This window comes from Betta splendens, chromosome 14, assembly GCF_900634795.4.
Source record: "Betta splendens chromosome 14, fBetSpl5.4, whole genome shotgun sequence".
NCBI classification, from domain to species: domain Eukaryota; kingdom Metazoa; phylum Chordata; class Actinopteri; order Anabantiformes; family Osphronemidae; genus Betta; species Betta splendens.
In genome coordinates this window covers 11,145,090-11,167,774 of record NC_040894.2, presented here as the reverse complement: position 1 = coordinate 11,167,774, position 22,685 = coordinate 11,145,090, and the positions used below count along the sequence as shown (strand labels likewise).

Genomic DNA, 22,685 nt, shown 5'->3' with positions numbered 1-22,685 from the left:
TCGAAATGACACGTGTCACTTAAGCTACCTAGAAATTATGACACTGTGAAAACCACAGAGGTGGCTTCTGTGCTTCATGTCAGACCAAATGATTAAGACATCACTGCCTCTGGCTTCATTGTGTATTTGATTCAGGATATCAACTTCTTAAGAGAATTCAGACAGATGCAGCCCCACAGTTCAAATCAATAGTTGTGAATTTATTATATATGATAAGACAAAATAAGAGAGGAACACAGTGTCCAATTTTACGAGTTTGTTCTTTCTACAGAGAGAACTCTAAAAGTTCAGCTATTCAGACAAGGACAATGGCAAAAATTCCATTCTCCAGTCACTTCCCAGAAGTTCTCTGGATGTTAACAGGGGTCAGCTTATTTTTTTTACGAGAAGAAGAAGTTTCTGAGAACAAAGCTCCTGTTTCTCAGAACAAACCCTTTAACCCCAGAAACTAGGAAAAAACAAGAAAGATAATAAATTCTACTACAGTTGCTGGTCATGGCACTAATTCATGGCCTCTGTCTCCTGTGGGGCTGCACGTTCAAAGGCCTGGGTGGTCACAGTGAAGCGCAGACTTGGCAACTCCACTCTGGGCTTGTACTAATCCCAACAAAGCTATGTTATTTGTCTGCTTTTGCAATTTGAACTGCAGGCGCATCTCCTTTATTTAGTTTTCAATTTCCAAGAATTAGCAGAGTGTTGTATGGAGTAACTGGGTCAAAGCGTGTGCGCTGTATGTGAGAGCGAGAGAGATAGAGAGAGAGAGAGAGAGAGAGAGAGAGAGAGTGAGAGAGAGAGAGGGAGAGAGAGGGAGAGAGGGAGAGAGAGACAGAGACAGAGAGATACTTCTCTCTCTAGATATCTCTTACTCTACTCTCATCGCTCTCCTTTCTTCTCTCTCCTCTCCTCTCTCTCTCTTTTCTTTCTCTCTCTCTTTGAGAGAGAGAGCATGTGTCACAGTCTGAAAGTCACAAATCAGAAAGACAGATTAAAAAGCTTTATTCAAACTAGCATGATCAGGCAGAATATTTAAGCCAAAAAGCAACATCAAAATCCAACAATTAACTAGACTTGGAAAAAAAAAAAAAGAAAGCAAGGCCATTCTCTCCTGTACTGTCTTTGATCTACTGAGCGGGATGGAAGTGGATTAGGTTTGATGCGACTCTCGGAGCAAACTGTACAGCCTGAAATGAGCTGAGGAGGAAGTGAGCCGTGGGCACGAATGACACAAACGAACACTTTTACTACACCGAGCACGACCATTAAACCCCCCCCGCCCTCTGCCCCCCCTCCTCCCCCCGCACCCTGTGCCACTCGATCACAGTGAAGACAGAAGATATCAAAAAGTCCACCGTATAAAAAAACACAAAGTAGAAAGCGGTTCAATTTACAGTAAATGCATCTACTGGTTCTAAATAGAACATCTGTCCTGAAAACAAAAGGCTGAGTCCCTGTTCAGCGACACCTCAACAGGTGAAGGTGGGATTTAGTCGTGGGGGTTAAGTGGAATTTGTAATACTGTAGGAAATGCTATCGCTTCATTCATCAACAGTCACATATATGCGCTTGCGAATGCAGAAGGCACACAAGGAGCTAATCATAAGTGCAAATTATTAATTCTTTGAACACTGTCGTTGTTGCAGCACGTGCCGCGCAGCTACAGAGCTCTCGTTCAGCGACGTCCTTCGTCTGAGAGACAGACGGACGGACGGACGGACGGACGGACAGCCGGCTGTGTCTGAGTCTGTGCAACAGCGAGAGAGGAAACGAGAGGTTGGATTTCACCCGCTCGGAATATGTAGCTCGATACTGTTCAGCCGGGGCATAAAAAAACCCCATCTGGGCTGCATTTCTGAGCTCGTGTTTGGATTCAGTGCATATTTCAAAGTGCTGTCATCTGCTCTTTCCCCGCGTCGTCGACGCGTCGGCAGCATCTCTGTCACACGACTATAAATAACGCCATGTTCTCCTTCTTACAATCCAATTTCCCCAGCTCACCCAATTAGATTTAATAATTTAGCACCCTAATGAGCGGCCGCTATAAGCTCCTTGTTTCTGAGAAAGTAAAAGTCCTGGGCTCGGCAGCAGTGCAGCAGCACCGGCTCTGAGGTCAAGAAAAGCACTCTTGTTTCAGTTGAACTGATGTACACTATCAAAACAACATCATACGCACGAAACTACTAATATGCAACACAAAATGCCATTAAAGAAGCTCACGAAAGCAGCATTAGAAGTTAATACATAAAAGATCTATAAAAACATGAATATTCCATACACGGTGTCCTGCCCGGCCCCGATGTTCATTTGTACCAGAGCAAAGATAAATACACTTAAATAATTATACTCTTTTAATAAACAGAGCACTTATCATTATAAAATATCTTTTTTTAGCTTTTGAGTCTTTCACTTATTTTATTTTTTAATTATACAATTTGGTCTATTTGCAGTTATTAAAACTAGTTCGTGTTTGTATCGTTATCAGTCTGATAAGAAAAGAGAACAGTTTATACTGAAGGTGAACTGACATTTTACTCAGCGGTGTCTTATCTGATGAGAAAACTGAAATTGAATCTGTGAGCTCAGATTGTACTTACTTGTCATACTGTATGTCCGATACTGTATTTCATTTAATACCAGGGTGGGGTTCTGTTTAATACCGGCCTTGCTTTGATTTCCACAGAACTACAATATCTACAATCAAATGAAACGTAACCGTTTTGCTTTTATGTTCGCTCGTGTTTTTCCATTTTGACGCTTTCTTTCCCTCATTCTTTTTTCGTCATGTTTACACATTCATCACTGTTAATTACGACAAACATTGTAGAAAACTCTGAAGTTGAACCACTGCTTCTTCTGACTGCTTGAAACTAGGAGCCTTAAACGAGCTAGACTCACTTATTAAAATGGAAAACTGAACAGCAAGTGCAAAGCTTAAATCAACCACAAAACCAGCTACAGTTCAGTTATTTATCAGACGTATGGAAGAATCATACTTACCCTGATTCATGTTTATTATTATTTGGATGTGTTTCCATCTTTTGCTTAAAGATGCTGCATGACTGTGATTTACTCTTTACATATGAGCTAATGATGCTGTATAGACATAAACCCTGGAGAGAAGGCAGATTTGTCCAATGAGGAGCTTCAAAGCACTAAGGAGGGAATGGTTTTACACGTGAGGCCACTCTAGTAACGTCCTCAAATGCTGTCATAGGCGATTTGAATTCTACGTCCAAATAGTTGGAACATGCAGAGTCATGCTTGAGGAAGGTAGAAAGCTGAGGTGATTATTGGTCGACGGTCGTATGGGGGGAGAGACAGAGGAGCTGGAGCAGAGAGACTGAGGGAGGACAGTTGCTTTACTTCTTCCGTGTGAGTCACAGGGCGTGGAATTTCAGCCGGGGACGCTTGTGAAGAGATGATTATATCATGGCAGTTCTCTTCTGGGTCCCTGCTGAGAAACACAACATTAAATTAGCCGCCACAGAAAGTCGACCTCGGCACAAACCCAGCAGAGAAAGTCCTCACTCATGCAACAGTGGATCGTGACTGGTTACTGCCACCATCATTGACATGTGAGTGGGTCTCGGGGACATTTAAATACAATAGTCAATCAATTACCCGTTTCCATGTTTGGGAGTTTGTTTGAATGCTTTGAATGTTTGTTTGAACGAATATGCAGAGCTAAACTATGACCTCTACAGGGAGACAGGACGTGTGAATACAGCATGCACAGGCAGGCATCACAAGGCGCTGGTACGGCTTATCAGGGGCTCCAAATCATTGTGGGGCATTGACTGACCACAGTGCTTGTTCGCAGGCTGTGGGCACGTTCGGTGAAGTGACCGCTCTCAGGTACGTTGCATGCTCAGCCTATTGAGGACAAGTCGCATAATCTGTATTATTTCAGGCCGTGCCGCCGCTCAGCCCCCGATCTGAGCCGAGCGAGCCAGATGTGCGCGGCCCAAACCCGACCTGCGGCCAATTTTATTCTAATCTCACATCTCGGTATAAGCTGGCGGGGTTCGCTCGGCCCGTTTAGACGTCAGCGCCCACAATAGCTTTGCATTAGAGCAGGGGGCTGGATTCGGCAGGGACGGGGACAAACGGGAGTAGTTGATGCTGATCTACTTTGTCTGGAACACAAATGTAGAGCAATAGATTCAAATTGGGAACTGTGGCAGTTTAGCAGACCAGATTTTTGAGCAGCACCAAATAGAACAGGAGAGAAAATGTCTACACACGTATAGTGGCTCTACAGAAGTAACCAGCATACCTCCAGTTGTAGAATGGACTTCCTTTCATTTTGAGTACTTAAGAACAGAGAAAAGAGACAAGTTCAGTTGCACGTGTGAAAGTCAGACACACACATCACACACACACACACACACACACACACACACACACCCGCCCACCTTCTCCATACGCATCTGCAATGCATCAGTGCATATTCATATTGTTTCATCTCTCAGAGCATCGCTTGTTTCGGTCTAGTCTGCAGGTGCGCCTGCACATGAACAAACACCATCTGGGCTCAGCATCAGCAGGTCTGCGAGCGCAGGCTCTGCCAGAGAGTCCACAGACCCACAGACCCTCGCGGCGTGGAACTCCTCCGCGTGTGGGAGCCTTTGAAGTTTGCCTACTGTACTGGTTGTGCTCTTATTGTGCGTTAGGCAGCTGCAGTAAATGACCTACATAACACACGAGGTATCAAAATGTGTTACATTTCCAGTTTGGGACTGGGGTTGCCCTAATTATGCAACATTGGGGAAGAAATGAGTTGAGGCCACGTCATGCACCTTTCTGGTTTTCATTGACATCACAATCAATCACAATAAAATGTAAAGAGATTTCCATATGACTTAATTAACTGACACCAACATTCAGAATAATGTAGCAAATGATGGATTACACCCAAGACCGACTGTCATCCATACGTACCTCCAGGGTTGATGCTCTGGAGTCCGTGGTCTCGCTCGGCCCTATGCTTCGGGGTATGCTGGACACAAAGTACCCAGCTCCTTTGGGAATTATGGGCTGTCTCACCACCACTTTGCCTTTCCTGGTCTCTGCCAGGAACAGGCTGTACCAGTAGGCATCGCTGGAGATCAGCGTGGAGTCCGCGATGGTGGAGCTCCTCTGGCTGATCACGCTGTTCCTGCTGATCACGCTGTTCCTGTTGGCCGGGGGCATCTTGAGGGCCTTCGGCTTGGGCTTCTGACACTTCAGCACAATGATCACCAAGATCGTGATCAGGAGCAGAAATGACACAGCCCCCAAACCAATGACTAGGTACAGGTTCAGGTCTGTGAAGACGTCGTACTCCAGCGGCAGCTCTGTGGTGAATTCTGAAAAGGACATGACGTGCTCTACTGTTGATATCTTAACGGTGACGGTTGCTGACAGAGCGGGTTCGCCGTTGTCCTTGGCAACGATGACCAGCCTCTGTTGTCTCGGGTCTCGGTAACTGAACATCCTCGTCGTCCGGATTTCCCCGTTGTACTGGTCCAGGCTAAAGAGGGTGGAGTCGCTGATCTGCAGGAGCTGGTAGGTGACCCTGGCGTTCTGCTCCGAGTCGGCATCGATGGCAATGACTTTGGCCACCAGATGTCCCTTCTCTGTGGACCGGGGTATCACCTCCTCCACCACCGAGCCCTGCGCCCGCCACGGCGACACTATGACGGGAGTGTTGTCATTCTGATCCAGTATGATGATGTGAACGGTCACGTTGCTGCTCAGCGGGGGGACGCCAGAGTCTCGGGCCTCGATGTGGAAGAGGAACTCCCTCTCTCTTTCAAAGTCGAAGGTCTTCAGAGCGTAAAGATCTCCGTTCTCTGGGTTAATGGAGAACAGCATTGACATGGACGTGTTCACGATCTCCTTCTCCATGATGAAGTAAACCAAGTACTGGTTCTCGTTGAGATCTGGGTCAAACGCACTCAGCGACGTCAGTAGGGCCCCGGGAAGGTTGTTCTCCACCACGTGGATGGTGTAGAAGGACTGGGCGAACGCGGGCGCGTTGTCGTTGACGTCCAGGATCTCTAACGTGATGGTCTCGTTTTCAGATAAGGGCGGCGACCCCTTGTCCGTCACGCTGAACGTGATGTCATACTTGCCTATGACCTCCCTGTCTAGCGGTTTGGAGGTCAGCAGCTCAAAGTAGCCCTCTGAGGACGGGCTCAGGACGAACGGCAGCGTCTCCTGCTGGTGCAGACTCAGCTTCACCTCCCCGTTGGCCCCCGAGTCCCGGTCGCTGACGGTGATCACTGCGATCAGCGTCCCCACGGCCACGTCCTCGCTCAGAGCGCTCTTCACCGACTTGATGGTCACCTCGGGGTAGTTATCGTTCAGGTCTGTGACAAACACCGTCACTTTACAGTGTCCCGACAGCGGGTTGGACCCCCTGTCCTGAGCTTGTATGTGCATCTCGAAACTTTGGCTCTCCTCATAATCGATCACCCCCTTCACCTTGATTTCACCTGTGTTTGGGTCCAGGGAGAAGATCTCCTGGGTCTTCTCTGACGTGTACAGGGTGTAGGAGTAGGTTAACTGGGCGTTGGAGCCTTCGTCCAAGTCTGATGCGTTTAAGGTCATGACCACCGTCCCCGCAGCGGAGTTCTCCGACACGTTGACTGCAAATACCGGCTGACTGAAGAGGGGGGCGTTGTCGTTGATGTCCAGGACGTTAATAATGATGCTGGCTGTGCCGGAGCGGGGAGGCACCCCCCCATCCACAGCGGTTAAAATCAAATTATGAACCGCATGCTCCTCCCGGTCCAAACGGCCGCCGAGCACCAAATCCACGTATTTGGAGCCATCGCTGCCAGTCTGTATGTCGATGTTGAAGTACCGGCTCTCGCTGAGATAGTAGGTCTTGATCGAATTCGCCCCCACGTCTGCATCCACGGCGTTCGTCAGCGAGAACCTCTCACCGGAGGGGGTCGCCTCCGAAATGTCCAAGTGCATTGTCTTCCTGCGAAACAGCGGCGCGTTGTCGTTGATGTCCATGATTTCCAGCTCGATGTTGAAAATGCGAATGGGGCTCTCGAGAATGACATCCATTTTCAGAAAGCACGAGGTCGTCTTGGTGATGCAAATGCTCTCGCGGTCGATCTTCTCGCGGATCAGCAGCTCCCCCGTCTCTTTGTTGATGTCAAGGTAATTCTTGCTGTTGATCACGTCGAGCTTCGCCTTGCGCTGCACCAAGCTGCGAACGTCCAGACCCAAATCCGTGGCCAGGTTGGCCACAAAGGAGCCCTCCTCCATCTCCTCCGGAATCGAGTAGCGGCTGATGGAGAGCGCAAATCCCCACAGCGCGACGAATGCGAGCCCGGCCACGGCCGAACGTGTCCGCGAAGGTGCCGTGAAAACCGCCATGGTTCCGTTGTTTTGGGTTTTTTTTTTTCTTACCGAAAGCCGAAACAGATCCGCCCGCTACGATCAGGTTGTCTTGACGGAGGGGAGCGCCGGTGTCATCCTCGCCTCCACGAGTTGCAGCTGCAGCAGGCCACACACGGAACGGTTCCGCTGGAGGAGCGGGGCTCGCGCAGCATCGCTCTGCAGGGGCGTGCGCAGCCTTTGTGCAGGCTGATTGGGCGGCTGGGAAAGTCCGTAGCGCCTTAGAATAAACCACTCAGGCAGTCAATGCGTGTAAGGACGCGTAACAGTATTCACAGTAAAGTGGTAAATATGTGTATTGAATCGGCTGTAGTGTTGAACACATGAAAGAATATACAGTATGAGACACGCGTCTGTTAATGTGTGCGGGGGATGTGTAACTATATGCTGCGTTTGGACTGTGAGCAGGTCAGTCTATTCTGGGTCTCACTGACATTAGCCTCCTATGGGAACGGAGGGTTGGATGGAAAGAAAAAGGACAGGAAGGAAAAAGAATCAGATGTTGGACCAAGGATTAAAAGCAGGACTGTCTGGGAAAACAGTAATAATAATTGTAATAATTGCATTATTAATACAGACATTTGCAAGGAAATATGCAGAAAGTGCATGTATATGCATAGATAAAAGGCCCAGGGGGCTGGTGCTCATCTTCATACTGTATAAATACATTTGTATTGTCTCAACTGTAAGCTGTGTTTCCACATGTACAGTACTTATACAGTAGTTGGTCAGTAAACTCCAATTGTATTTGTCACACACACAACCATACACAGTACAATATGCAGTCAAATGCTTACACAACTGTCCAACTATGAATATAAAGGTAAGAGTGGAGTAGAGAACAATAATTAGGAATAAATAAAGTATGAAAACAAGTCTAGAGTAACTTTATAGAATGTGGGTGATGTAAAGTGCAGTACAATGTACAATGTGGAACATATACAGGTATATTGTGTGTGTTGTTTGTGCAAAGAGCAAGTGAGCATTGTTCAGTGTTTTATGGAGTTCTGGTTCAGAATCTGGTTAAGGAGGCTTCTCCTCAGTCTCTCTGTGCTGGCCTTCACTGAACAAAGTGCATAACTCAGCCTGATTATATGACACTCAGATTCTCAGTCTAATGTCTTGAAATGAAATGAAGAGCAAAACAGTTTAAAATTTAGCTAAATGCATCCACGTCCAAAGCAATAATAGCAAATCCCACTTTTTTGAAGTTTCTGACACTGAGGAGCATGTTTAACCGGTCACCATTAACTATGACTATAGATGTATTTAAATGTATTTTGTCGCTCAGACGTAAGAGACTATGTCGCAACATTCCCAGGAACGGACTTCCATCCTTTGGTTGTCTACTGCCATCTAGTGACCACTCAGAGAATGACAGGGGCTCTGGAATCACCATGTATTGTGTTACAGTAGATACAGACACGCACGTGTACAGTATATAAAGCAGATTGACCTGTATGTATTGACCTGTTTTACCTACATCATGAAACATTGTAAGCAATCCTTCAATTTTGCATAGAAAAATGGGCAAGACGCTTATGAAAATGATCTGAAGTCAAACTGAAAGCAGGGAAATATGTAATAACTGCTGGATACATAACAATACATGAATCAATATATTTAAAACATATGTGCTTCACCCACAAAATAAACAATATTCATTGTGAATTCTCTTGGGTTTTTAGTGAATTTGATTATTTAGTATTATTTTGTATCATCTGAGTATGACACTGATCACTCTGTAGCTGCATCTGTGAGGGAGAAGTACCCTCTAGTGGAGTTACAGAGAAAGTTCTCATTTTTGAAACATTTTTGAAGATTAATCTTGGCTCGTTGTTGTCTGATGGGTCTAATATCGCCTGGATTTCATTTAAAACACATAATGGTAATGGGGACATCTTTTAAGGTGCTCGTTTTATAGTATTTTACACATTTCATTTTCAGAGCTTTCGACATAAATTTGAAACTGGTTCTCGGCGCTGAGCTTTTTGAACAGTTCCCTGAGGCAATCAGCCTCCAGATTAACACGCTAATCTGTTTATTTTTGTATGGCTCAGTTAGAGGAGATGGATCTTGGGGATAATCTCCACGCTCCCTGGGTTTATTGACCAGAATAACAATGGGAGGACGTCTACATCTGGGCAGCGAGCTCGACGTTCGCTGCCCTCGATAAGATGTCATTCTTCACACCACAGCTCAATCTTAGCATCTGGGCACAAAATGAAGTTGAGGGCGGATCTCTTTGTTTTGTGAACAATCTCCTGACGCCAGGAGGTTATACAGTATATACACACATACACACTCAACAGCAACAGCATCAAATATTCTGTAAAACAACAGGTAGAGAGTTGAAAACAGTTTATTGATAATATACGTATTTATACTATATACAGAGTATTATACAAATATTTGTGTAACACTGATTTATCGTACAAATCACGCTCTATGATAATAACTAAACAGGGATGTGTAGCCAGTGAATGATTCATGTCTCCTCATAGTTCAAAGCATCCGACTGGCCCGAGGCCCGTCTCTGCTGTTAAATTATAGAGGTTCAGTTCATCAGGTCCGCTGTCTTTTTACCCGTTGCATTGCTTTTGCATTGAGCCTGTTCAGACTTTTTCAAAGCAGAGAAATGACCTGCCACTAAATGTGTTGCGATATGGCTTAATGATAGAAGACAAACGGATGAAACATCTGTACCTGTGGCGCCGTTTGATCCTCCCCATCAATAGCTACTTGTGACAAAACGACGCCCACAACGATTCCTTGTTAAATCAATGGCTTCGACGCGGCAGCTGCCGATTGAAGCATTAATTCTGAGGGCCGTGAAGTCTTGAGCTTATTGCGACCGGGGCTCGGATTCACCGCTCGGCGGTGCTTCGGTGGAAAAGTGGAAAAAAGGGGGTGTCGGCGCAAAAACGGGCCATTGTGTCAACGAGCCTAAACTGCTAAAAGCATCAAAGAGGAGTCGGGAGTTAAACGTTCACCATACGTTCGCTGAGAGCCAGCAGCCACTGAACAGATCGAATCACATTTACCTGAGTTCACAGCTGCTGGGAACGAAAAACCTTTTTCCCCGTGTTCCACTTCACTGCCTCCAAAGTACTCCAGTACAACTGACGCACTTTGCCCTGCAGACAGAGAAGCTTTGACTTCATAATGTCCATGTGTGCTTCCTGGAGAACCCACCGTACCTCAAAACAGACCTATTCTACACCAGTATTTAAACAAATCCAATGCAGTTGTTGCAATAAGTAGTTTAAAAAGTCCTCGGGTAAAAGGAGAAAGGTGCTGTTGTTTGTCCCCAGGAGCAAATCTTCCACCGCACGGAGGTGAAGTCACGTCTTTTTTACAACACAACCCACCAGCGCGTCACTTGAACATGGCCTTGTTTATGACGCCGTCGCCTCCGTCGTAGTTAGAGATGAACCTCTTCTTCTTCCCAAACGTGGAGAAGCTGCTGTACATGTCCAGCTCGTCCCCGCGCGCCGGCCTGGAGGCGCCGTGGCCCGACGTGGTGCCGGGGATGTAGACGTTGTGCTGGTAGTCGCCCGCCTCGCCGCCACCCGGGCCGTACTTGGGAGTCCACGAGAAGTTGGGCGCCGCTCCCTCTTGAAGGGACCTTTTGCAGTCTGTAAAATGCACAGAAACGACAGCCTCGTATTTGCATGGAATGTGTTTAATCTGAAGAAGGTGGCTTTGAAGGCGTCTCTTTAAGTTTATCTTTTGCACCCTGCCAAAAAAAAGGGAAGAGCGAAACACCTCTTGCAGCAACTTCCGTAATCCTCGTGCTGATTCATTGAAATCCCCCCCGTTTTTAGAGCCTGGCATTAAGTGCCCGCTTAGTTTCCCGCTCCAGACTAAATCTGCAGGCGCAGACGTGCTGAACAATGATGAGCTGCAACCACCGCTTACCCGTCTTATGGTTTCCCCAGGTCCAGTACTGAGGCGCCACAGAGCACGGGAACCCGTCGGCGCCGTACGCGTGTTGCTGCGAACCTGCGCCGTCCACATTCGCTGAGCTGTACCTGAGAAAAATGAAAGGTTTTCAAACAGTCACCCACTGAAATGTTAGTGACAGAACGGACAAGAGTCAGGAGCCGTAGTCTCCTAAGCAACGTGCTAATGCTGTGAAGTGAAGATGGTCCAGACAGGGAACCTATCAATTAGAACCGGGTCCACGGTCAAAATGATGAGCATGGTGGTGGAAATGCTTAGAATGAATGAACTGAGGGAATGGATTCAGCTTAGGGTCCAAATATTGTGCAGAGACCCATTACTGCTGAACTAATGAACTGCAAAGAAGCACAAGCCTGTAGCGCGTTCACCTCTTGTACGCTGAGTTGCGCTGGTTCTTGCTCCACGTCCAGTCTTTGTTAGAATATTTAATCTGTGAAGTTGAAACACAATGAATAACGGTCACACTTCATTCACTGTAGATGTCCAATCACAGTCACGTAGAGATCCTGACTGTATGAAGCCAAGTCCTAATCTTTTTAAATGCATCCGTCTCTTTTGCAGCTTTTTCGCAGCTTTCCACTGAGGTGCCGCTGTTAAAACGCTCACGAGGACGAGATCGACTACCGCCGATGGACACGCCGACGCCGCGTCGGCATCAAGAGACTGCTTGAAGTCTGGGATGAAACTGAGAAGCTGTGAAACACCTTTGATTTCTATGTCACATCTTGACACGCTGGGATCTTTTGTCAGGAAAACAGTGTAGTTACAACATGACACGTGAAACTATAGAAACTGCACCACAGTCACATGGGTTTGTTGATAGTGAGAGTATTGAAGCAGCTCATTCTAATATTGTGTGTTTTTTGAATCACAGTATAAAATCTATAATAGTTTTTCTCAACAAATGATTGATGTTGGACGTTTGTGTCTCGTGGCGTCTGTTCTGCTGATTCTACCTCGTGGGGGGTCGGCGCCCTGTTGTTGCTCAGCTTCCGGTGGTCCAGCGTGCTCCAGCCGGACGTCAGGTAGTCCGTGCTCTTGGCGTTGTTCTGCTGCGCCGACAGCACCGGGCTGCACGGCTTGAGGAACATGAAGTCGCTTTTGGACGCCTCCGGCGTCAGACACATCTTGTAGCAGTAGACCTGCGGCACGGCGCCGCCGCCGCCGCCGCCGCCGCCGCCGCCGCCGCTCGGCGTCTCCGCGCCCGCGGACACGCGCGCGTTCAGGTTGGACTTCTCCAACGCATCCGCGGCGGCGGCGGCGGCCGCTTTGGAGCGGGAGCAGCAGCCGCAGCAGCCGCGGATTGCGGGGAAGCTGGACTCTCCGTTGGACGCGCTGCCCTTGAGTCTCCGCACTGCGACCAGGACAATGATCGCCACCAGGAACGCGAGGGATATTGCGCCCAGAGACACGATTAAGTAGAGGGCGAAGTTGGAGCTGTGATGTGGGCTTAGTGACAGGTCCCCCAAATCGGGCTGTGAAGCTGGCAGGCTGTCAACCACTGACAGAATGATGGAGGCTGTGGCCGTGAGCGGCGGCTGACCATTGTCCTTCACCAGAATGACCAATCTGTGCCTGCTGGGGTCTCTCTCCGTCAACGGGCGCATCGTCCTGATTTCGCCCGTGTACAGAGCGATGCTGAACAAGCTCGGGTCCGTCGCTTGGAGCACGTGGTAGAAGAGACGCGAGTTCTGACCCGCGTCCGCGTCCGCCGCGTCGACTTTGGCCACGAGGTATCCGGCGTCCGCCGACCTGGGCAGCGCCTCGCCGGGCGCCGTGCCGTTCCGCGGAAGCGGCGCCACGACGACGGGAGCGTTGTCGTTCTGGTCCAGGATAAAGACGCTGACCGACACGCTGCTGTTGAGCGGCGGAAAGCCGGCGTCCTGAGCTCGGACCGTGATCTGAAAGTTCCTCAGCTGCTCGTGGTCGAAGGAGCGCAGCGCGTAAATGTTACCGTTGTCCGAGTTGATGGACACGTACGTGGACACCGGCATCCCCTGCAAAACGCCTTCCACTATGGAGTAGGACAGGTACGCGTTCTGGCCCGAGTCCGGATCCGCCGCCGTCACCGAGCAAATAGACGCCCCTGGCGCGTTGTTCTCCGTCAGATACACAGTGTACGAAGGCTGCTTGAAGCGCGGCGCGTTGTCGTTCACGTCGAACACGTGGACTAAGATAGTTTTGCGGGTAAATAGCGGCGGGGAGCCCATGTCCCTGGCGGTCAGGGTGATGTTGTACTCCGCCACAGTCTCTCGGTCCAGAAAATCACACGTCACCAGCGTGTAGTAGTTCTTAAAGGAGGAGTGGAGCTGAAATGGCACCTGGTGGGGAATCTCGCAGTCCACGTTGCCGTTTTCCCCCGAGTCCTTGTCCGTCACGCTGATGACGGCGATCACCGTTCCCGGCGGCGCGTCCTCCTGCACGGGCGTGGACACGGACGTTAGGATCACCTCGGGGAAGTTGTCGTTCTTGTCCAGCACGTTTACCAGCACCTTGCAGTGAACCGCCACCGCGGAGGGGCCCTTGTCCTTCGCTTGGACGTAGATCTCGTGCATCCTGGCTTTTTCGTAGTCGATCACGCCTTTGACTTTGATTTCCCCCGTGCGCGAGTCCACGCTGAAGAGCTGGCGCACTTTGATGGGCGCGTGGCCACTGAATGAATACGTGATATCAGCATTGGGACCCTCGTCCAAATCAGTCGCGTTGAGCTTTATGACGACCGTGCCTTTCGGTGCGTTCTCAGCGAGCCTCACTCTGTAAAACGACTGATCAAACACGGGCGCGTTATCGTTCGCGTCCAAAACGGTGATATCAATTTGCGCAGTGCCGGATCTCTCTGGCGCGCCTCCATCCACCGCTGTTAGGACCATTTGATGGGCACTCTGCTGCTCTCTGTCCAGAGGGGTTTGAAGGACGAGTTCGGCGAATTTACTTCCATCACTGCGGGTCTGTATTTCTATGAGGAAATGCTCGTTCACACTTAGCAAATAGGCGCGCAGGGAGTTCGCTCCGACGTCCAAGTCCTGCGCGCTCTCGAGTGGGAAACGGGATCCTGGAGCGGCGGACTCAGATATGTCCAGGTTAAACTCGGTCCACGGGAAAATAGGAGAGTTATCGTTTACGTCCAGAATTTCCATCTCGACCCTGTAGAGCTCCAGAGGGTTTTCTATGACCACTTGCAAGTGAAAGGAGCAGGACAAACTCTGCTCGCACAGCTCTTCGCGATCGATTCTTTCATTAACGAATAAAACTCCGTTTTCTAAATTTACTTCCACATATTGCTTTTTGGCACCCGAGACGATCCGGAATCTGCGTGAGGAGAGTTTGTCCAAATCCAAGCCCAGGTCCTCTGCAATATTGCCAACAAAAGCTCCGTGCTCCAGTTCCTCTGGGACCGAGTAACGAATCTGTCCCCAGACTGCGTCCAAGAAGCAAGTGAACGAGGCTACACAGCACAGCAGGTGCCATTTCCCACGCGGTCTTTTCGTTGCCCCCTGTGTGTCCATCTGTGGTCTGAAGCGGTGACGCCAAGGACTGCGTCCCCGGTGCGCTCGCGCTGGACGCTTAAAGCAGAAGTGTGCAAAACACAGTGCGGGAAAAAAAAAAACTTCAGCCTGGAACCGTGACTGTCTACGGAAGAGAAAAGAGAGGAGAGAGAAAATAAAGGATGTGCGAGGGCTAGTAGCCTATCTCAGATTAGTGTGTCTGTGTGTGTGTGTGTGTGCGTGTTTATTATTGGCCCTACTACTCCAACAGTGGGGGAAACGACATCTGCTCGGATAATCCTTCCTGCCCACCAGCCCGATCAAATTCACGGTACAGGCTCCGGGCTTTTACCGCAGGTCAAACGTCCTTGATTTAGTTCTTATAAGTATTTCATCAGAATGAACTCATACCCCACTTAGATCAGCATAATCGGATATAAACAAATCTTCCCACAGCGTATTTACTGCAACAAAAAAAGTTAAAGTTGTATCATTTTAATTAAGCTACTAAAGCCCATTTCCTATTTCAATTAACATAAACATTTATGTATAAATGTTATTAATTCAGAGAAAGAGCAGGCTCTATGCTTTAGAATAAAGGGAATGCAGTGCAGCATGTATTTATCATAGAAACCAGCACTATAAATAGTAACTCTATGAAGAGTGGGTTTGAAGTCTGTAAGTAACTAAAATTGTCCTCAGGAAGCGGCCCAATTCCCCAGACATCATCACAGTGGTAGGGGTTACTCATGTTTAATACATCCCTTCAACGCTTTTCACCGTATTAATGCTCAAACAGAGCTGTATGTGTCTGCCATCCACCTTAATGCACGCTTCACCCATTTGCACCCAACCATTTCCCTGGTTATAAACACAATCTGTCTGCAGGAACCAAACTAGAGCAGATGGTGAGGTTTTCCATGGGCTCATGCTCTTTTTAATTAATGGAATGGAGATTAGAGGGCTTTCTCCCTGGATCATTAGTGAACAGAGGAATTAAGACATTTTGTGAGGAATAATCCCAAGGCTATCGATGTGATGCACATGTGGTTTTCTCTCAGTGGTCATATTGACCTGCTTTTCGCAGCCTAAGTGCATGGCATCGCTTACACACTGCAGAAACTAAGTAGCTGGGATAAGGGGACACAACCACCACATTTAGGGATCAAAAATACAAAAGAGATTATCTCTCTGTCGCTCGCTCCTCTCTCTCTCTCTCCCTCGCACATGTGCACACACACACACACACACGCTCAGCCTCTGCCTCTCACTCAAGGGCAAAAGTAAAGTATCAACCCCATTGTCTTTAACTACTTTTCCAGCTTTAAATCTCTGGGATTAGAGCAGGTTAGCCCATATTCTGCAGCTTTTAAGCACTTTTAGTGGAGCCTCTTTCATGCATCCCACTTTAATGGCAAAATGCTTCCCCTGTAACACTTTCTGGCTGCAACTAATTATTCAGAATGTTATTTAACCTCTCGTGTGGCGCTGCAGATGTTCTGCACCACCTGGTGCGAAGAGCCAGGAGCAAAGTGAGTTGGTGCATGATTGACTGCAGCACCCCTTGTTGTTTTGATACAAACATAAAAGCCTTGGTATATTTAAGGCATGTTGTAGGTGCAGGGGAGAATATAGTGTTTAAAACATGTGCATGGTGGTCAGAAATATGGTTGAGATTATAAAATGCACACACCAGATTGGCTCCAATAACGCTTTTCCTCCTGTAAACGCAGTTTTTCATTAATAAATTACGCAACTCAATAGTCTGCAAAAATCCATTTAGATATTAGCTCATGCGCACGGTCGATTGTGTTTATTATTAAAGTCTCTGTTGCACCAAGTAAATGTTCCCTTTTCCTTCAGAGTACAGAAAGATCAGCGAACGAAACAAATGAGAGGAGATGCACCAGCCCCATGTCCTCGTTTGGCTTTACAGGAACTGTCAGCGAGCGAGCATCTGGAGATCAATCACCATATAAATATTATGTTCCCAGCAGTTATCACTAGCTTAGCGATAGCAGGCTGTGTATCTGCTGCTTATGAAGCAGCTTCACACTTTCCCCCGTGAGTTTTTTTGTGTCATTTAGCAGCACATGAATTTTCATGAGGTCATCACCTGCATTATTAAACTAGACTCGCTGTGTGTTTGTTGGTCCTTGACATGAATGTCAGTGGAAAAGGGGGACAGGTGAGAGCACAGTCGTTATTGGAGCTGTCACATGGAAACTTCCTGACACCGACAGTTGGCACAGAAAGCTGGTGGAAACATCAACACTAAATTCTTGCCACTGTCACGAAAAAGTGGAAAACAGTGGAGGGAACCAGTTTCTCTCTCTCACTTATTTCCATTTCGTATTTAAAAAAATGGTCAAAAACGTCTTTCCCACTTTTTGCATGAAGCCAAAACTTAGAAGTAGAAAAATGCTGGTGGAAAAACAACTGCTTTAACCTGATTGCAAAATATTTGTGTGTTAATGTTTGACTGTTTTTTATTTTATCTAAATTTACCTTCTGGTGAAATAAACACTACTGGAGATGTAGTAACAAACCTATTCACTTACATTCCAGCATTAATAAAATACTGCAAATCCACTTAAACATCCAATTTTTCAAACTTGAGCCCCTTCGCTGGCATTTGGAACATTTGTAATTGCAGACTTGATGGTTTATTTAAACCTTGGTGCCATTACCCTTATTATTAATGACTCATCCCCATTCGTAACTGCTGACTTGATGGTTTATCATAAAGAAGGGATCTCATGATCTTTTATTAATGACCTATGAGCATTTGTAACTGATGACTCATGGATTTCTCTCTGTCGAAGAAGCTGTCGTGTCAGCAGCTATAATGTTGTGACTGTGTGGTATTAATAAAAAGTAATGCCTCTAACTTCGAAGTGCACTCAAAAATATCAATTAATTACTTAAAGGTCAAAGGTGTCCCTCTTTCAGTCCAGTGCAATTATACATGTTAATAAATAATTAATGCAAGGTGCTGTAAATGTTAATTAAGTTCTAAATAGATTCTGGTCCTGATGTGCTGAAGCACCTTTCCAGTGGTCAACAGTCCATTGCTTCTTGATGAATTAAGGTACCAACTAAAAATACAAAACAAATGTCAGGCTGAAGGGTCTTTTATAACCTGACAGCCCAAAAGCTGCTTTTATTAATGGCTTGAAGATAAGCGAGAGAAAAGGTTAATGAAAGGTTAAACTAAGATTGTCTTATAAACCCTTTACTCCCTAAAACCCACCATGAGATCATATTGCATCTAACTAGAAGTTGCAACGGAGAAGCCGCCCAAGAAACGGCTGCACGCACGCGGCACCAGACAATTTATGCATGCGAGCAAGAAAGTGGCTCTTAAAAGACAGAGATTACAGAGCAATTCAGGTCAGCGGCGGATATGGAGGGAGTAAACAATTACCCCACCAACTAGCAGATGTCTCTGCTATACAACGCAGCAGCGCCGAGCATCAATACGGAGACTGCTCAGTCTGTGTAGCATGCTCTTCCTTCCCAGGAGAACAGGCTGTTAGACAGCCAATTTGAGGAGCCTCTCCTCTCCTGCTATGATCATTACTTCTGCAGGGATGGAGAGACAGACTGCGGGAGGGTAGACTCCCCTTGTCTGGCTGTGGCTCGTATTCAACAATCAGAAGCGTTTAACTTTTGTATTTTAATACCTTCAGCTCATCTCAGTTTAAGTCACAGCGTTTCAATAGCTATTTGTTTTTCCTATTTGCACTCTTTGTGACTCATTAAAAAAATGTTCTTAGAAATATTTACATCCATGTGTACTGTACATGTCAAAAGCTTGAGAATTATACAAACGTGGGTTATTACATAAAAATAGCACAAGTTCAGCCATTCTTAATCTTTATTTCAATGATTCATGATCAATTCTAATTACCTGCTGTTTAAACTGGAACATTGGAGGTGGCACTGGCCACAGAGACCTTTAGATCCGAGGTGCGGTGTCATTTGGACTGTTCTCCAGTGTCTCCAGTGAGTGGTGAAGACTGCAGAGAGGATCATTGGGAATCAACTGCCTCCATCATCATGGATCCCACCCAGTCGCTGCACAGAGTGTTCACACTCCTGAGGTGCATCAAATGCAGGACTACCTGGTTAAAGAACTCCTTCTTCTCCACAGCACATTTATTTGCACTTACAGTAGCACATAATGTAATCTATTTCTATTCAACATTGTACAAAGAAAGACATTCATTGTATAAGGGGCATGTTTCTCAGTGTGCACATGACAGTAAACACTGACTGTTGAACATTTTTATTGCTGTTATTGTGAGAATTCTGAGTAATTCATTGGGATTAGTATTTGAAAAGTCACATATAGTACAAATAACAATGGCGACACATGTTCGTGTGAAATTTACATTCAAAGAGACAAAAGCCGACGAGCTGAAGCTTAAACAAATCTCGACAAAACCATTATTCAGGATGATGCGTGTGCACACAGTGCTTGATGCACATGTCCCTTGCTCATCTGTTAAGTGCTCCTGCACCTGTATGTGTGGCAGAAATGACACATTCATATTCCACCCACTTCCAACCTGCAGATACAGTATGTAATCAGCTAGAGTGCACTGTGCAAGACTTTTAAGTATAAATAGCAATAAGCGTAGGTAGAAGGCCATTTTTGACTTGTCACAGTAAAGATGCAGATGCGCAAATACAACTGTTAAAGACTAATTCCCGTTAATGCGCTTACGGTTACTGCATCATGACATTTCCTGCAGAACACAAGCTTTGGCAAAATAAGGACTTTAATGAGTCTGATGCCAGCGCTGGCTCCACTGTGGCGGTTTAAAAGTTGTAGTATTTAAATAATTCTATTATCTTTAGCCAACCTCAGGTTCCTTCCTCACTCAGCGGCCCACGGAATCATGGGAATGTTTGTTAAACCCAATCTAATCGTAAACATAGGCGTGTCTTCACCGGTGTTGCACACACCTAATGTGACTCCGTGACGCGATATGATTAACATGTCAGCAAAACGTTTTTTTATTTGTTTCATTGACACTGAGGACTTGGACGGAGGTGAGCGGCGCAAACGGAGAAAGTCATGGAGTTTTCGGGCAGCTAGCAGCGTGCTAACGTTAGCATACATCTGTCACCCGCTGATGCTAATGCCGCTTCACAGACAGACATGGATGTTTAAAAGCTCCAAAACCAAGACTTACTAGGTTTATACATTTTAATTAAAGTCATTGTTGAGTCTTTGTTATAATAATGAGTAGTGGTAGAGCAGCTATAGCTAAGTGTGTAGACCTACAGTACTTGAAACATGCTAAAGCGTGCTCAGACGGAGTGCAATGCCAAAATGCATTGCCAACAAACGGTTCTGTCTGAGAACTGGGGATCCAGTCAGGATAATATGAGCCCTTATCCTGAGCCGGTCCACAATAGCAACATGGTCTTCACTTCGTCGAATGGTGAGTAACATCTACAAGCTGATTCCTGTTTAACTGTAATTCTTCTGTTGCCAGTTACTGTACTGGACTTTAGCTTGAACTTACAGTAGCAGTTACTTGACTTTATTAAGAAGTGCACTATACAACCCTGGGTACAGTACCACAGTCCAAACACAGGGGGGTGATTGGACTGTATTGTTGCCCATAGGTGTGATCGTTTACATGTGCCGCTGTGACGGAGGAGGCTCTTATGATGAGGGAGCTGAAACGTGAGTAAGTTATGTCTACCCACATTTGTTTACTTTTCTGTGTCTTGAACAACATTATTTGGAAGCGTTGTCTTGTTAATCTAAAAAGCTTTCAGGCTTTTGTTAAATGCCTCCTTGTTCCTAGCGTTTATGTTACTGTTAAACTTGCATCTTTAGGCTTTCTTCACATTTTTTGAAACAGCAGCCTTGTAGTTCTTCTTGCTGTCTTTCTGGCTCCATCAGCCTCTGCTTTCAACCACAATAACCCCAAACCTATTATTATGTCAGTCATCTGCAGAGTGCACTCCTTTTGTGTCAGACAGTCAATATACAGCAATTATTAACCAAGCATATCTAAGTATAGTCTTTCTTCTGATCTTTGCTTTGGTTCTGTTGAGCGTCATCATCCCTTTAGCTCAGGTTTTCTTGTTTTGTAAATGTGACTCTCGACTCCTTTGCACACTTCCGTGCACGTACACATCCTTCATCTAAATGCTTCACATGAATCCAACTAAAATCTAAGGTTGTCAGCAAAGGCTATGGTTAGCTTAAACCGCTAAAACATAAAACGCCATACTTACTGTAGATAATGGCTGCTTTCAGACGATTGTTAATACAGTGACGAAATATATAGATATTTTGTTCTGTAGACATCATTTATGACTTTTTCTACATTTATAAAACAAAAGTATTAGGGCAATTTTCTGTGGCACTTCAAACAGTTTATAAACAATTGCTTAAATGCTCAGTATATGTTCAGCAACAGAAGATCAAATATTTAAGGTACTCTACCAACACCCTAAGATACAAGTTTTACACCCCATAGATCCTGGTTCAGGACTAGTAATTCGTATCAATTGAATGACAGTTAAGCTATGAATTTGTGAAACTGGTTAAGATCAGCTGATGGTTTTATAAAAGAAGACATTTCACACTGTTTTGAAAGTATTAGACTTATGTGCAGTTAGTTTACTGTAGTTAGGACATGTTGACAGTAGAATGGATCAGTTTGGCCTTTCATAGGTTTTAAGCATGGAATGTCAGCCAGGTCAAGTGATCCAGAGCTGCTGTTTGATTTTGTGCTGTTAATGGGCCTAACAGGAATTTACACATGGATTCACAGACTGTGCCTGTAAAAGTTCTCGAAAGAGAGAGAAGTCCTGACAGCGTAAATGTTTCCATTAATATGACTTTTAACAAGGACTTTGTGTCACCACTGTGATGAGTGTAAAAACACCCACCCGTACTGTAGATGAAGTCGGTGAGACATTCGCCTGTCTTGCTTCTCATGTTCCTGCGTCTCTGTATTTGGTGGTGGCGCGAAGTGTCTGTTTGATGTGTCCCATTCACCTGAAAATAATCTGTAATTCAAAGTGTGCATGGAAAAGAAAGGCTATTTCTGAGACCATTCTGAGAGAGAGAGAGAGAAACTGAGACGCAAAACAGAAAATCAATACGACACAGTCAGTGTTGAGGCTTTGACAGAAGTAAATCAGAAACACTAAACTTAATTGGCCTCACCTGTTTCAAACCTAATTGACTGGACGCTGATTAGAAAGTCTGCCCACCTGCCGTCTCTCAATCCCACAAAGAGCATGTAGACTTGTAAATAGCAAACATGAAGACATTCCACACCCGCCCACTTATTGAACATATGTGTGAGTGTACACCATTTAGTGTGGAATTTTGAAGTAAACATTTCTCAGCTACCACATCGCTGGATTTGTTTGTTAGTGAGGTCCGACTCAATATGGCCATACAGCTATTGCATTAGCTGTATAGTAGTATCATTTCATATACTGAATATGTTTTGTTGTTTCTCAGTGGACCTTAAACAGATGCACACCCAGTGATGGTGAACCGATAAAAACACCTCCTAATGTATTCTGTGCTGGTCTTTTTATGTTAAACGAGGCCTCAGACAGACTAAAATAATAAGCAAAACAATGTGTTTTTACTCTTGCTTTCATCAGTGATTCGGTTAGCACTGGTGATAAGTGAGAAGCATTTGTGGGCTTTGAAGAAAATTGCATTCCGTGAGATGCACTGGCTGTGATAAAAATGCTTTATTCTCACAGGGCAGAAGAACAAGTGGATGAAGCCTTTCCTCAAACATAACAACAGGCACAGGTCAAGTTTGTTGTCACAATGCACTA

At 46.0% G+C, this 22,685-nt stretch overlaps 3 protein-coding genes across 9 annotated transcripts in view; 1 reads left to right on the top strand and 2 right to left on the bottom strand.

Annotated features, from left to right (window-relative positions):
• Window positions 1-979: 979 nt before the first annotated feature.
• On the bottom strand, window positions 980-8,521 carry LOC114869346 (protocadherin alpha-C2-like). 4 transcript variants are annotated; one of them, XM_029173522.3, is made up of 3 exons: window positions 4,939-8,521; window positions 4,274-4,310; window positions 980-3,448 (listed from the first exon to the last, which is right to left on the bottom strand). In XM_029173522.3, the coding sequence occupies exons 1-2, from the start codon at window positions 7,372-7,374 to the stop codon at window positions 4,299-4,301; spliced, it is 2,448 nt and encodes an 815-aa protein (XP_029029355.1). In that variant the 5' UTR covers window positions 7,375-8,521; the 3' UTR covers window positions 980-3,448; window positions 4,274-4,298. The 4 variants fall into 4 exon arrangements, with proteins under 4 accessions (XP_029029355.1, XP_029029353.1, XP_029029351.1 ...); XM_029173520.3 differs by having other exon boundaries at window positions 980-3,451; window positions 4,939-8,520; XM_029173518.3 differs by lacking the exon at window positions 4,274-4,310 and having other exon boundaries at window positions 980-3,451.
• Window positions 8,522-9,741: 1,220 nt separating this feature from the next.
• Window positions 9,742-15,332, bottom strand: LOC114869345 (protocadherin beta-15-like). The gene is made up of 4 exons (XM_029173517.3): window positions 12,318-15,332; window positions 11,730-11,791; window positions 11,317-11,429; window positions 9,742-11,033 (listed from the first exon to the last, which is right to left on the bottom strand). The coding sequence occupies exons 1-4, from the start codon at window positions 14,865-14,867 to the stop codon at window positions 10,774-10,776; spliced, it is 2,985 nt and encodes a 994-aa protein (XP_029029350.1). The 5' UTR covers window positions 14,868-15,332; the 3' UTR covers window positions 9,742-10,773.
• Window positions 15,333-19,773: 4,441 nt separating this feature from the next.
• Window positions 19,774-22,685, top strand: part of pcdh1a (protocadherin 1a) — a 135,943-nt gene continuing 133,031 nt past the window's right edge. Inside the window, exons 1-2 of one of the 4 annotated variants that reach the window (XM_055514610.1) lie at window positions 19,774-20,302; window positions 20,490-20,550. In XM_055514610.1, coding sequence (XP_055370585.1) covers window positions 20,532-20,550 — 19 coding nt within the window. In that variant the 5' untranslated portion in view covers window positions 19,774-20,302; window positions 20,490-20,531. Of the gene's footprint in view, window positions 20,303-20,489; window positions 20,555-22,685 lie in introns of those variants that run through there. The other 3 variants (XM_055514609.1, XM_029172873.3, XM_041073653.2) reach the window with 3 other exon arrangements.